Below are 13,750 nucleotides of genomic sequence, written 5' to 3' on the forward strand. Positions count from 1 at the left end.
GGTTTTTATATTGCAAGAGGAAGCCAGACAACTAATGGAGAAGGCTGTGGATGTCCTGACATTCACAGGTCAGGAGTTAGCAGTTACCACTAAGCAGTACACCTCCGTTAGCCTAGAAATGCTGCAAGGAAGAGTCACTCCTGGATATGCAAGCCGTTATGGGAAGTAGTAAGAAAGAAGTTCTGAAAGAGATTTCAGTTCTGTTTCTGTGAGTGATCTATCTCATATGTTGCTTTGGAAAACAGGTTGACTGTTTTCAGTTTTTTACTGCTTTACAGAAGCTAAATGTAGTGTCTAAGTTTGATTCCTGTCCCAGTCCTTTGGATTACTGCAATTCAGAAAGGTCTGGGAAATGCTGGAATATTCATCCTGAGATACTTGTGAGAAGACTGAAACTATCATCTCAGCTATGTTATTATTTCCAAAAACTTGTGGAAGCTGGGTGAGGAGCTGGAAGGCAGGAAAACAGCAGAAGTTTAATAAGGAGGAAGGAATAAGAGACAAGAAAAAAAAAAAAGCCAGAGATTATGGCTAAAATACCGATAAGCTTAACTTCTAGCCAAGAAAGAATTCTATAGTGAATAAACAAACACAAAATTGTAAGCAGCTGGAAGGTAGCAAGGAAGTAAGTAGCAGCTAATATGGATTTGTCAAGAAGAAACCATGTCAAACCAATATAATTACCTATGGCAGGGTAGTAGCTATGTGAATTAGACAGAAGAGTGGATGCTGTATATCTTTATTTTAGGAAGACTTTGTAACAGTCTCACAGGACATTTTTCTAAGCGGGCAGGAGATACATTGTTAAGGTGAAAATAATCATCAAATAGGTGCAAAACTACTTGGAAAACATGCTCAGTGAGTTGATATTAATGGCTCATCAGAACAGAAGGTGCAGGGATCCACATAAATCTGTCTTGTGCTATTTGGAGGTTTCATTAACATCCTGGATGACGGCAGATAGAATTATTGTACTGAGGCGGACATGAGGTTGGGAGGGACTGCAGACATTTTGGAAGGCATGATTAGAATGAAAATGATCTCGACAAATTGAAGGCGTGCTCTGATCAATCTACTTTCATCTAGGTAAAGTGAGAGGTTTCACCAGATGGAACTGGCCAGTCAAACAGCCAGTCATCAAGTGCTAATTAGTTTCCTTTCGGAGCTAGCTGGATGACGTCGAAAATTTGTTCTTAGATGCTCAGTGACAGCAGCCCCTTTCTTTTGCTATGCTGAGTCACATCTCCTGCCACTTCAGATGTTACATTAGTGACTAGTGTGTGTAAATGCATTTGATGAAGGCATCCTGTGTATGGCCTTGGCACCTTGCAACACAAGCTTTAGGAAGGAATTTGTTTTGCTTTGAGATTAGATTCAGAGCATTATTCTTTTATAATGCTGATGATTACCCTGTCTTGTTCCTAAGCAGAAAGTTTGTTGAAATAAAACTGCGCGGTGCAGTGGTTCAAAGAGAGAACCAGGATAACTTCCCCTGCTAGTTGTAGCTAACTGCTGTTGTGGGTCCAGAAGAGCTTGTGAGCTTTGATGGAAGTGATTCCCAGCTGAACTTCAGTCTTATGCTTTTCAGATCCTACGGGGCAGTTTAGGGACCTTGTGTTTTCCCTATACTCACTAGACAGATACTCAGAAGGTATTTTTCTATATTTAATCCAGCTAAGTCTGGTATGCAAACTTTGGTTTTTTGACGTGATCATGAACGTACTTCAAAATTACAATGGGTACAGTTTTCAGCTTAGGTTGGTTTATATACTTCCGTTCACATCCTTGCAATTTAAAAGACAATGGAGGCGTTTTTCACTCTTTTAAAATCTCTAAGGAAATACTTTATTGGAATGTAATAGTTACTATCAGAATGAGATCACTTCAACTTGTAAATAAGCCTAATTTGATACACCTTGGTGAAATGCAGATTTGTGCAAGCTAGCTTGATTTGGTTTTAATTCTTCCTGTTTATTTCCTATGTATAAGGACTTATAGTGACAGCCTCCATCGTGTGAATGGCATTAATTCATGTTGTTTTGATTCCTGTGAAACAAGCCTTGCACTGGCACACGTAGCATTCAATTGCTATTTGAATTCAGCTGGATGTACATTCCAGCACTGTCCATAAGAAAGATTTCTTCTTTTACTCGTTTTTCTATGGTTAACTTAAGTAGCTTTGTTACACTGAAAGGTAATGACAGCATGATTTGAATTTAATTTCCTCTAATGCCAGTAACTAGTGATCAAATCAATAGATTGTCAAAACTGTTAAGTGGCTGCAGCCATCCTGTTTTCATTTGGGCAATGACAACATTGGCTTTGCATAGCATAAGCAATCTGCCATGAGAACAGAGTAATCTGGTTTTGATGTTAGCACCTTTGTTAGGAACCTAAATGCCTTGAATTCCCTCTCTGGCTAGCAGAGTGAGAAAGGTGCTTCTGGAGTGTGGCTGAACCTATCGACCTCTGAACGTCTGTAGACATATATCTTTCTCTCCATCTTCATTGCCTAAAATGAGGTGGGATAAGTCAGGATAGCAGAGTTGTAGCCTTTTATTGTGCAGCTCCTTCTAGTGATGCAGCTAAGAGATGCTTGGTCTTTGAATGTTATTGTCCTGAAGTGGGAGGTAAGGTCAGTGGAAGAGACGGAACGTCAAAGGCACATTTTGTAGACTCTAAATTAGGTCACATATGAAATGAAAAAAGCTACAATCAAAATCAAATCAAACTTCACCTAGTATTACTGCCTCATATGATAGGCAGTCTGATTTAATCACCCCTTATTACTGAGTGTGAGTGGGAGGAGAAAAGGAGCAAGACCAGTACTTTTGTCAATGAATAGACATGTAAACAATTTTCTTCTTGAAAAATTGACCAAAAAAGTAAGAATTTCCAAGTTCTGTGAAAACTGTTGAAAAAACCTGATACTGAAACCTGAAACTGAATGTATAATGAATAAATGATCTGAACTGAATGGTAAGATATAAAAATCTCTGTACCTTGGGGCAAATACACTGAAAGAAAATATATTAGCAGTAGTAAAATGTTACAGTATCTATATATTGAATTTAGAGTCAAAAGAAACAGTTGGATCATCTAGTCAGACTGCATTTTGTGTCCCCTTTTTGAAACCTTGTAGCTTGCGTCTGACTCCGGTGTTTCTTGTAGATAGGTCTGTTCTCAGTTAGTTGGCAGAAGAACAATTCATAAGCAAGGGAAGTTTTTATTTATACCAAAAACTGTTTCACTGTTAAAAAATATCTTCCTAATTCATCGTCTTAATTTGTCTGGTTTCAACTGTTAGCTTTCTATTCTTGTTACGCTTTTTTTTATGCTAGATTACACAGCACCTTAATTCCCAGCATTTTCGCTGTGTGAATCCACTTACAACAATTGAGGCACCTTTCAATATGCTTTTTAATAAATTAACATTATTTAGCTCCTTACATCTCTTAGTGAAAAACATGTTCTCCAGTGTTCTAATTTTCATGTTTTTATATGATTTCCTAAATTTTTCAAATATAAAAAAAAATCAATAAAAAATTGTATGCAACATTAATCATAATTTGTAAGAGTGCCAAACAGAGAGGGACATTAACTGATTCTTGTTCTGCTTGTACAGTCTGGGAAAACACTGTCTCTTTCTTGCTATGATGGTGTTGGGACAGGTATGAGAGGATGCCCTATCACAGCCCCTTATCTCAAAATCTCACAGAGCATCTATATTCTGTAATACAGTATTTCCATCCTCTTTTATCCCTTTTATTCCATAGGCCATAATGTTTGCTTTCAGCGATTCTACCTCTATAATTTTGCATTTGGCTGTATCAAAGCACATTTCGTTTTGTCATATCCAGGTAACCAAATGGTCCTGATAACTTGTCAGACTGCCCTGTTGTTACTGTTATTTATGTTTCTATCCAGATTCTTGATTTTATTATACCTGTTTCTCCCTCATTGATTATGGTAGATCATGATGATCATTTCACTGGCAAGTATCTTTCCGACATGTCAGTTAATCAGTTTTCAGCCCATTTAGCATGTGTTTTATTGATATTACATAGTGCCAACTTTTTAATCAGTTATGCATTATTGAATGAACTGCTTTACAAAGTCTAAGCTGGGCAATTTTATTGGAAAAGCCTGTAACCTTATCAAATTCATGTTAGAATGATGAGAATTATTTTCTCTAAATCCATACTGCCTGTCATTCATGTTCTTTATCAATTAGACTTTTTATCAGCTCACTTTTGTCTTGGTTGATGTAAGGATAACCAGTCATGCTGCTTGTTCAATAAAACTAATGGCACATTAGGATGCTTCTGGAATTTCCCTACTATTTCAAGATTTATTAAAAATTAATGGAAGAGATGAGAGATGCTCTCAGTTATTTGGGTCTGTTGATTTGAATATAATTATCCCTAGCAGATGCTGTCTGATATTCTCCTCAATTACTGATTCTTGAGTAGTGAAATCTGTGTTTGCCAAGTTAAAATGTAAAATACGGAATGTTGCTAAAGCTTAAGCTTTGTGTTTGTAGTCATCCTAAAGTCGTGAGTCCTTTAAGCATGCCCTATCTTATCTTTTAATGTGATAAAAATAATATATGGATATCAGAGACAATCTGTTACCAGAAAGGTTTGAAATCTTTATGTAGTTATAATTACAAGAAACATTAAATATGGATGAATTTTTTACACTTACAATTTAAAAGATAAAACAGATTTTGTTCCCAGATTAAAAACAAGAAACCGGTTCTGTAAGTATGGTACATGATGATTTTAGACCTAAGTTTGTCTAAAAGTAAAACATAACGTTTAAAAATGACCCTTGGGAATGCTAAGATTTTAAAATATAAGAGGAAGAATTGTGCCTAGACGTATCTGTGACCCTTAAGTCAGATAGGAAATTTTTTTAACTATCATCACCAGTGACTTCGGGTGATACCGTTAATAGATTATCTAGAACTTGTAATGACTCTGGCAGCAACATTGGCCTAAATTGCCTTCTCTTTCTGCACAAACTAGGTGGTCTATCAGTGGAACTCAAGTATAGTATGACTGCCTTTTACTGAAGTTAACAGTTATATACGTCTAACTTCAGTGACAGGAGAGTTAGCTGACAGCGAGTACACTTTGGAAAAAAAAAAGCCCAATAATAAAGAGAAACTACTACAGCAAATTTTAGAAATATCAATATCACTGATTTATACATTAATATCTACCTTGTTAAGCTGGGGTATTAATGTGATAATTAGGAAAATGATCAATAGAAAACTTCATGACACAAAGTTCTTATAAATACAATTATTAGAAGACTATTATTATTCCAACAATTGTCAGGAGCGGGTGTTGTTATTGTTAGGTTTCTGTAAAAAGAGCAGTAGTGTAAGGAAGTCGTCTAGGAACCATCTGTTAATAGCAGTTGAATGTTCAGAGCTTCCCACTGGAGAAAATGGACTTGATTGGATTAGCACAGTAAAAATTAAGATAAGGATTTGGAAATAAAAGACGCATTTAAAAGGACAAGTGAAATGAAGTTTGCCTGGGAACTTAGATTGCTCTCACAGTCACCAAGCAACAAATAAACTTCAACCCTTCTACCTTTTATTTTTTACATAGAGCTAGATAAAAAGCAAACATTTTCCATCTAGGCTTCCTATCTTTTGAATTCCCAGAGTCTCTGAAAAAAAGCGTAACTTGGAATATGAAAGAAATATTTTTACCTTCCTAGTGATATCAGCAGCTGTATAGTAGTTGGCATGAGCTATCTGAGCTTTTAAGAGGACATATTCTAAATAGAAAAGTTAAATGAAACTTCCCTTCTGCACAATGTTACTGGTATAATGTTGTCAGAGGAACCTTAATCTCAGATTTCCTGGTTGTTATTCATTTAAAATTACAACCATTAATTATGGATATGCTAGGAGTATCTTTATTTATTTTTTCATTTTTGTAAATTATCTTCCTTAAGGAAAGACTCTTGATGGGAAAATAAGGTTCTGTGCTCTAGAACTGCATGGTGGAATAAGGGGAAAGCAAAGTAAGGCTGATGACTTTGCGTATTGATTATAGGAAACATAATTTATTTTTTTTTCTAACTTGAAGGGCCTGATGCAGTTAGTGCTAGTTGAAATAACTAATGTATCCAAGATACTCCAGTATGACACAGGGCTCTCAGGTGTGGCACAGGACCTACAGAGACCTGTGACCTCCTAGATCAGCCTCTAAAGTTAAGAAGGTTACCATTAGGCATACCAAATGGCACTAGCAATCTGTGTGACGAAAATCAAATTGAGTTATAAGACTTGGGTATTTGCATGGACTCAGTTGCAGGAGGGAGCTTTAAATCTAGAATGCAAAGTGTTTGTGTCTAAACAGAGCTTATTCTGCATTTGATGTGAAATTCTGTTTTGTATGATTAAATGTAGTAGTAAGAAGTCAGCAAGAAAAAGGTTAATATTTGCTACTCCAGAAATTACTCTAGATTTTCTATAGCCGATTGTGACCTGACAGGTTCTATTATTATTAATCTGCCAGTCTGTACGTATCTTGCCTTTGTCTTTTGGTGCTTCGAAGAAAGCTCCAAAAACATTAAAGTCAGGATGGGATGCTTGTGGCACAGCTGACCTTATTTTCCCACTATGAATCCAGCTTGCAAGTGTCATTTCATAAAATACTGGTATAATATAGAATTTAAACCTTTAAAAAAAGTTAATGGGCTATAATAATTGTCTAGAATGGTGCAGCGAAGGTGTTTCACAGAACTAGATCACCCTCGTTTTCACAATAAAGACAAATTAATTAAATGTCATTCACCTATATAATGTGAGAGAGCAATATTAATAATACGAGGTAACTCATCTGAAGTCAATGTAGAACAATAGTATTACTTCATCAAAAAAATATTTAAATCAATTTAATTTGAGCTGTGGGAGCTTCCTTTTTGCGGCATAGAGCTCTGTGCTCGCTTCCTGGTTTATTTTAGGTTTATTGTGTTCTGCCAATATGGCAAAACAGAAGCATCTATTAGAAAAATGTATAGTAATGGGCTTTTTTTCAAAATTGCATGCGCAGAGTTAGACATCTAAATTCATACAGCAGAAGAGGAAGCTATGAATTCTTGGTATCTTATAGAGGAATCTCTCTCTCATCAATCATCTCATCCCAGCCTATTTCTGTATTAGTACTTTCTATACAATGTTTGCATTTAGGTTCTTCTATCACTTTCTGAATTCATTAGTTGACATTAAATCAGTTATTGAGAGTAATCTTTAAGCTCTTCTGAGCTACGTAGTCTTTCTCTATTCCCAAAGGTTTTTGTGATCCTTCAGCATATGCTTTGTGTGATTTTGATGAAGTAGGGTTCACTATGTCACTAATGAAAATGAATAGCACAGAACCCAGTGCCAGTTCCTCTGAGATCCCAGTTAATGCATTGCTCCTTATTTGGAAGCTGTATAGTTGCTACTTACTTGTTGTGTGATCTGCCAGCCGTTTTTTATGTCTGCTATGGTGTTTTTACTGACACAGTAGTTCTTTAGTCAGCAGCTGTGCAGTGCCTGGTTTTGGTGCAGAAGCAGACATAGGGTTCCTTTCAACTAATACAGAAAATTCTTTAGCTCCAGCTAATTCATTTTTAGTTGTCAACTTCTTTTACCTGTTTGACCATTTGGAATGGTTTTTATAATACCGTATGAATAAATGTCCTTCTTAATTTTTTCTGTAATTTTCTGGACCTGGAAACTACATGAGTAGATTGGTAATTTTGAATGCGGTTTTGATGATAGTTTAGAAAATTAACAGAATACCAGAATAAAAAAATCCCATCTTTTTCTCCATTTCTATTTTAAGCGGAGAAAGTCAGGCTACCAGAAAATAGGAAGTTAGGAACTGCCTTGGGTACTTTGTCTTGTAAGCTGTCAAAACCTGTCTTTGAAGAACGGCCCTAATGAAGAGATTGTGGTCAAAGAGAGGTTGTGCTTGTATAAGCACATAGTGGTTGAAAGACTAAGTTTCACTACAGGTGCCATGGAAAACAGGCACAGGTACTGCCAGGACACATTGATTCAGGTTCTTTTTGTGGTGTACGTACGTATGTACGCCGTCAGAATGTTCTTCAGGCAGTTAAAAACACATCAGAGTAGCACTCCTGAGACTTTCGCAACAATCTTATTTTTGAAGGATTCTTAACAAGTGATGTTAAGCCAATTATCTCCTTTTGCATCCTTTGCATTCCTGTGCAGAACTAATTTCTCAGCTCAGCTGTTGTATTGATACTGTACTCCTTACACACTGAATACTGTGCATAGAAATATTCAGTTGGTCTATTGGGATGAATTAATTATTTGGTCATGTTGCAAGAATTCATAACTTTATGAAGGTACCCTATTCAGCAAGATATTTAAGCACATTGTCTAATCAAACTTTCTGAGATGCTGAAAATTAATTATGTGCTGAATCAGCATCTCAGTATTTAGTTGATGTTGAGTATGGCCTATGAAGTAACAAACCAGTTTAAATCATCTGATATTGAAAACATGTTGTGGTATTCTAGCCACTTCTAGATTATTTGTCTAATATTGTTTCGTCCGTGTAGACTAGTCTACACTAATTTACTGTCTGAGGCAGAACACAAATTGCCTAGTGACACTGGTCCAAAAAAGGCCTGTATCTGTACAGCTACAGTTACTGTAAGCAAAGATTCTTCCTTTTTAGCCTAAATCATACTCTGTGCATGGCTTTTCTTCTTCGGAAGGAGGTTCGATGTGATATAAAAATAACCTAGGTTTAAATGAAGCACTTAAAATGAGTGCATTGCATTGTAGTGATTGAGCCAGCAATACTTTGAATAATATGCCCTCATGCTGCTACCCTCTTGGATCCGAGGGATTTTCTAATGGAAACCATAATGTAAAATTCATTAGTTGTCAGTAGCCTAGGTTCTGAATCTGCTTGAGCCAATGAATTAATTTTTGTTTCTGAAAATATTCCTAAAATGTTGTCGTATGATAATCCTATATATTATAATGGCTTTTAGATGGAAGTATCATAAATCTAACATACTTCAAGCATACAACTGAGTATGAATTAACTTATTCCCGTATAAAGGAATTAGGGTGCGCAGATGAATTTTTACATCCTTGAGTGACATGTGCTGAGCATATTTACAAAAAAGTGAAATGAGTACACATACACTTGTGTATCTGTCTTCCCATTTATGCACAGGGTGTTGCTCTTTAAAACTTCAGCTGGACTGTACGTGTCTGTGTCTGCATCCATGCAGATATGCATAGCTCTCTGGTGTCATGAAGAAATGACTACAGGATGGGTGCAACTGCAGTTACTTATCTGCATTTATAATTGCCGAGGAAAAATTTTGTAGGAAGCTTTCGTTACACACTGACAGATTTAGACTAATCTATTGCTATCGCATGCAGTGCATAAAAGCAAGAAAAATAATTAAAGCTTCTGTTCACCCAATTTAGTTTTCAAAATGCATCTGTGAGTTAGATTAAAAGAAGAGGACTTTCCGAAGAACAATAAGATACTAATTATACTAAAGGGCAGAATGAAAAGTTTCACCTTTTCTGTGGACAAGCAAGATTAATTAAAATGATGATTTTTAAGGCACTGGTCTGAAGCCTCAGGATAATGGGGTGAATACTACAAGATTTTCTTTGTAACTTTCAGCAATTCATTTTGAGTGTTTCTATATCAAAAGTCTGTGCTGTGACCAGGAAGTCAGAATCAACCTGAACATGAATGGAAAATGCTATTGACTGTTTTTTTTCTCAGACTAGAACTCACCATGATTAGCTTTTCAAGTCTGATTTGAAATTGCCCTAGGACTGAACAAAAATCAGGATTTTCATTTGCTGGATGAGAGAATACAAGCAGGGAGAAAAACGGATGTTGTTTAGTTGTGTGCCAGTTCAGCACAATTGGAGCTATGTCATACTGAAACCTTTCCTCTGTGGTTTAACAAGCTGACTCATAGCACAAGTAACATGAATCTTCATGTCTGTGCTGTGTAATACTGTGTTGTGTTGCTTTGTAGGCATTAACAGGGGCCTGCTCAGGATGGAGGGGACAGTTTGATAATCATAGAATGGTTCCTCTTAGTGTCTGTAGAAAGGTTACTTCTTGATCTATTTCTTGGGAAATGGGGCAACAAGTGTTTGGTCTTGGCAAAGGACTATGTATTGCAATTATTAACTGGGTACTGTAAATGCAACATCAACTGCCTGAGCTTCTTACTGAAGTTTGGGAGTACTTGGATACCCAACTTCATGTGTGCATGCCACAGGCACAGATTTAACAGGACAGGGAGCTACAAACTTGTCCTCCCTCTCCTTTTAGTTTCTGTGTCCCTTAGTGCTGAACCTACCTGAATTCCCATTGTGGTGCAGTGTGACAGAGCCTCCAGCAGCTCAGCCCCAGATGCCAGAGGAGCTGGCAAGACAAGTGATGCTCAGTCTCTGGTGACAGTAAAACATGGCCAACACACTGTGTTGTGGTACTGCCCCTTGTCTCATGATCTTCCTGTTTTTCAGTGTTACATTTACCAACATAAATCAGTTTGAACTAGTTCAAACCTGTTCATATTTTTTCACCTGTTCTACCAAATCGTGGCTGGACTGACCTAAAAGTGAATCAGATCTGTTTCAGTCACAGCAATACCTAGATGCTAATTGCACTAAACATGTAATGATTTGACTTCTTGCCTGTGACTGTAACTATCCATCTGTGGTGGAAACCTGGCCTGGCCAAGATACAAGAAACTGAATATGTACTCAGGTGGCTGAGGGATACAGTGATCCTTGTAAATAATGTCAAAGCTAGCTCAGGTAATGTCTGTGAAAGTCAAGGTCACAGTATTGACTGCAGTTGAATATCCTCTTATGATTTGCAAAGGAGCCTGAAGCAGTAAGTGTCCAAATTGCATTAAAAAGCAGTAGGAGCAGCTAAATGTTAACTTCTCAGTCTTGGAGAGTCTCCATTTTTTTGGGGTTTCTAGGCATTAGCATGAAACTTCTGCTGTTAGTATTTGTACTATCATTACATAAGGCTGAAATCTTAGGAAGCTATTAGCTTGCCCTTTACAGTAAGTGCTTAATTAATGAAAATAACATATACCAAAGAACGTTAAATAGCAAAAATAATAGCTGATGTACTTTTGTACTTTTCACTTCAGTTCTTTTGCTTTCAAGTATTTAGTTTTGTTGAAGGCTAAGTTTATGTAACACCTTAATTTTGTATTTTTCACAGAAATGTTACCTGGAATAATTTAGCTATCCCAGACACCCACTGTTCAAGAGAGCTAGAAGAAGGTTACCAGTGCCCACCTGGATTTAAATGCATGGACCTTGAAGATCTGGGACTAAGCAGGCAAGAGCTGGGCTACAGTGGCTTTAATGAGATAGGTCTGTCCTATTGGTAAAATCCATTTCAGTATGCATTTAAAAATGTTTATGAATAAATAGAACAGATAGCTTATGTCTGTGCTGAAAAGATACCGAGTGCAATCAGTATTCTGCTCACATAGAGCACATGCCAGAAAAAGAAGCTGTGCTATTTGCTTTGGAATGATGGAGTTATCATCTATTTTTACATTGCCTGGGATCCCAGGCTTTAAATAACTTTAAAACAATGTATTTATTTAAGAAGAGCCAGGCGTTGATTATCACCAACAAATCTGATGACTAATTTCTGTGGTTTGTTTATGATTCATTTTAGAGTATATAATTCATGTTAGTTGTCTAATTTTAGTCATAATTCCCATGCAAAAAACCCCACCCAGAATTACTTTGATAATCATCTTGATAATCCAAATTGTGTAAGTCAGAACATCACCCAGAAAAACAATTTGGAGTCAGGAAGATTTTGCAATACAGGTGCAATTTTTTTTTTCTGTGAAAAACACTGCAGAGTCACCAGGAGAATACATTCTCTGCTTGCTGCAATGTGTCATGCCATCACCATGGGGAAACAAGTGTAGAACAATAGTTCAGGAAAGATGGCAGGAGCATGGGCAGCCGTGGCAAGACCGTATCCAAATGGAAAATATGCAGTTACCCTGTCAGAACATTGTGGTTATATATCATATTTATTTAACAGACAAAAGTCCGACAGGGGCCTGCAGCTATAAATTTTCATTTCGGCACAGGTAGGGAAGTCCCTTCAAGTGATAAAGCATGGCTGCAGGTCATATTCTTTCTGCTGCATCTTGCTAACTCTAATAAGCTTTTATTTTTCCACTTTTTCTGGCTTGAGCTCTAGACTGTTATCTTGGCCCCAGCTGAACTTGAAGGTAATAATAAAAACATTTAATGACTGAATGACTGCCATCCAAAAAGATTTTTGAATATTGAAATCCTTTGCAGCTGAAATCACTTCAGTTGGTTCCCAGGCTGCTGAATATAAACAATGAGCCTTAAGAGTTACAAGAAACAGTCTCAGAGTCCTCTTAGGACAAATGCTCTGTTGATACCAAATACTTTTTGAACAAAACCAGTCATTTGTGTCCTTTCTATTTTCTCATGAGAAAAAAGGGAGAAAAACCTGATTTCAACCAAGCTCCATTCTGTTTCCTCTGGGAGTCGGAAACATATCAGTTGTACCAGTACTGCTAGCAGAATAGCACTACTGATAGTACCTATCTTTTATATAAATTTTTTCTGCAGTATATCTCAAAGGATAACCCTGTCTGAGCTCTCAAAAAACCTTCAGATTCCTAAGTTAGTGGCATGCTGCCATGCCCAGGTGAACACGAGCTGAGTTCAGACTAGAAGCTAAAAACTTCCACACTCCTGTTCTCTAGTTTGAGATGGTTTAGCAGGGTAGTGTGGGATAGGTGTACCACCAGAAGAATTATGCCTCAGATTGAAATCACCCCTCTTATTGTGGCATTGAAGGCTGTTACTCTAGCTGCCTACCTGGTCACCAGGGAAAAGTAGTTGCAATGCCTTAGAGAAGTTTAAGTGGGTAGATGATGTGAATGAGGCTCAGAGTGCATAATAAAGGAGGCCAGTATGTTTTTAATGATGGAGGCAAGTTGGCAAAGACAGGTGAAGCAGTTTGTCCAAGGGTGCCTGCAAAGCTGTTTTAAAAAACAGGGCTCAAACTCCGGTCTCCTGAGTTGCAGTCCTACATTTTATCAATATGTCATTCTGAGTTCTGCATTTTAAAGAGCAAAGGTTGTTAATAGACTCAGGAGACTTGACACTGATACGTTGTTTTTGTCTAGAAATAGGTAACCAGGATATAACAACTCTTTGTACTGTACCCAGAAGTTTGGAATATCAACTGAAAGCTGGTTGTTAAACTTTAAAATACTGGCTAAGACACAGCAGCTTTACCACAAAATATTATCAGCTTCCTCAAATTATGAATGTTATAAACAGGGTTATAACTAGCAAGTTTATTTTATAAATTTCTATTTTGTGATGCACCTTTGTATGTAAACAGGTAAGTAATGCAGTAGATCTTTTCTGTGTAATTATACTATTTTATTGTATACATTCATTGATATTTTACTTCCAGACACTATGATGCAGCCTGTCCTGCTGGTTTCTGAAATCTATCATTACAAAAGTCACAAAAGCATAGCAGTTTGGCAGCTACTGTATAGTTAGTACCGCTTAATTTGCAGTATATAAGTACAAGCTATGCATATTTCTGTTATTTTTCTTCTCATTAAAGAAAAAGGGTGGGGTTTTTTACAATTTTATTACTGGGTAAAGACC

General features: G+C 36.8%; 1 protein-coding gene across 4 annotated transcripts in view; it reads left to right on the plus strand.

Moving 5' to 3' along the window:
• The window catches only part of NALCN (sodium leak channel, non-selective), a 250,991-nt gene that overhangs the window by 36,090 nt on the left and 201,151 nt on the right, over window positions 1-13,750 (plus strand). For 2 of the 4 annotated variants that reach the window (XM_030476678.1, XM_030476677.1), the window contains exon 7: window positions 11,274-11,428. The exons of 1 other annotated variant lie outside the window; for it this stretch is intronic. In XM_030476678.1, coding sequence (XP_030332538.1) covers window positions 11,274-11,428 — 155 coding nt within the window. Of the gene's footprint in view, window positions 1-11,273; window positions 11,429-13,750 lie in introns of those variants that run through there. One more of the 4 variants, XM_032919765.1, reaches the window with a different exon arrangement.

Source organism: Strigops habroptila, chromosome 2 (assembly GCF_004027225.2).
Source record: "Strigops habroptila isolate Jane chromosome 2, bStrHab1.2.pri, whole genome shotgun sequence".
NCBI lineage: Eukaryota > Metazoa > Chordata > Aves > Psittaciformes > Psittacidae > Strigops > Strigops habroptila.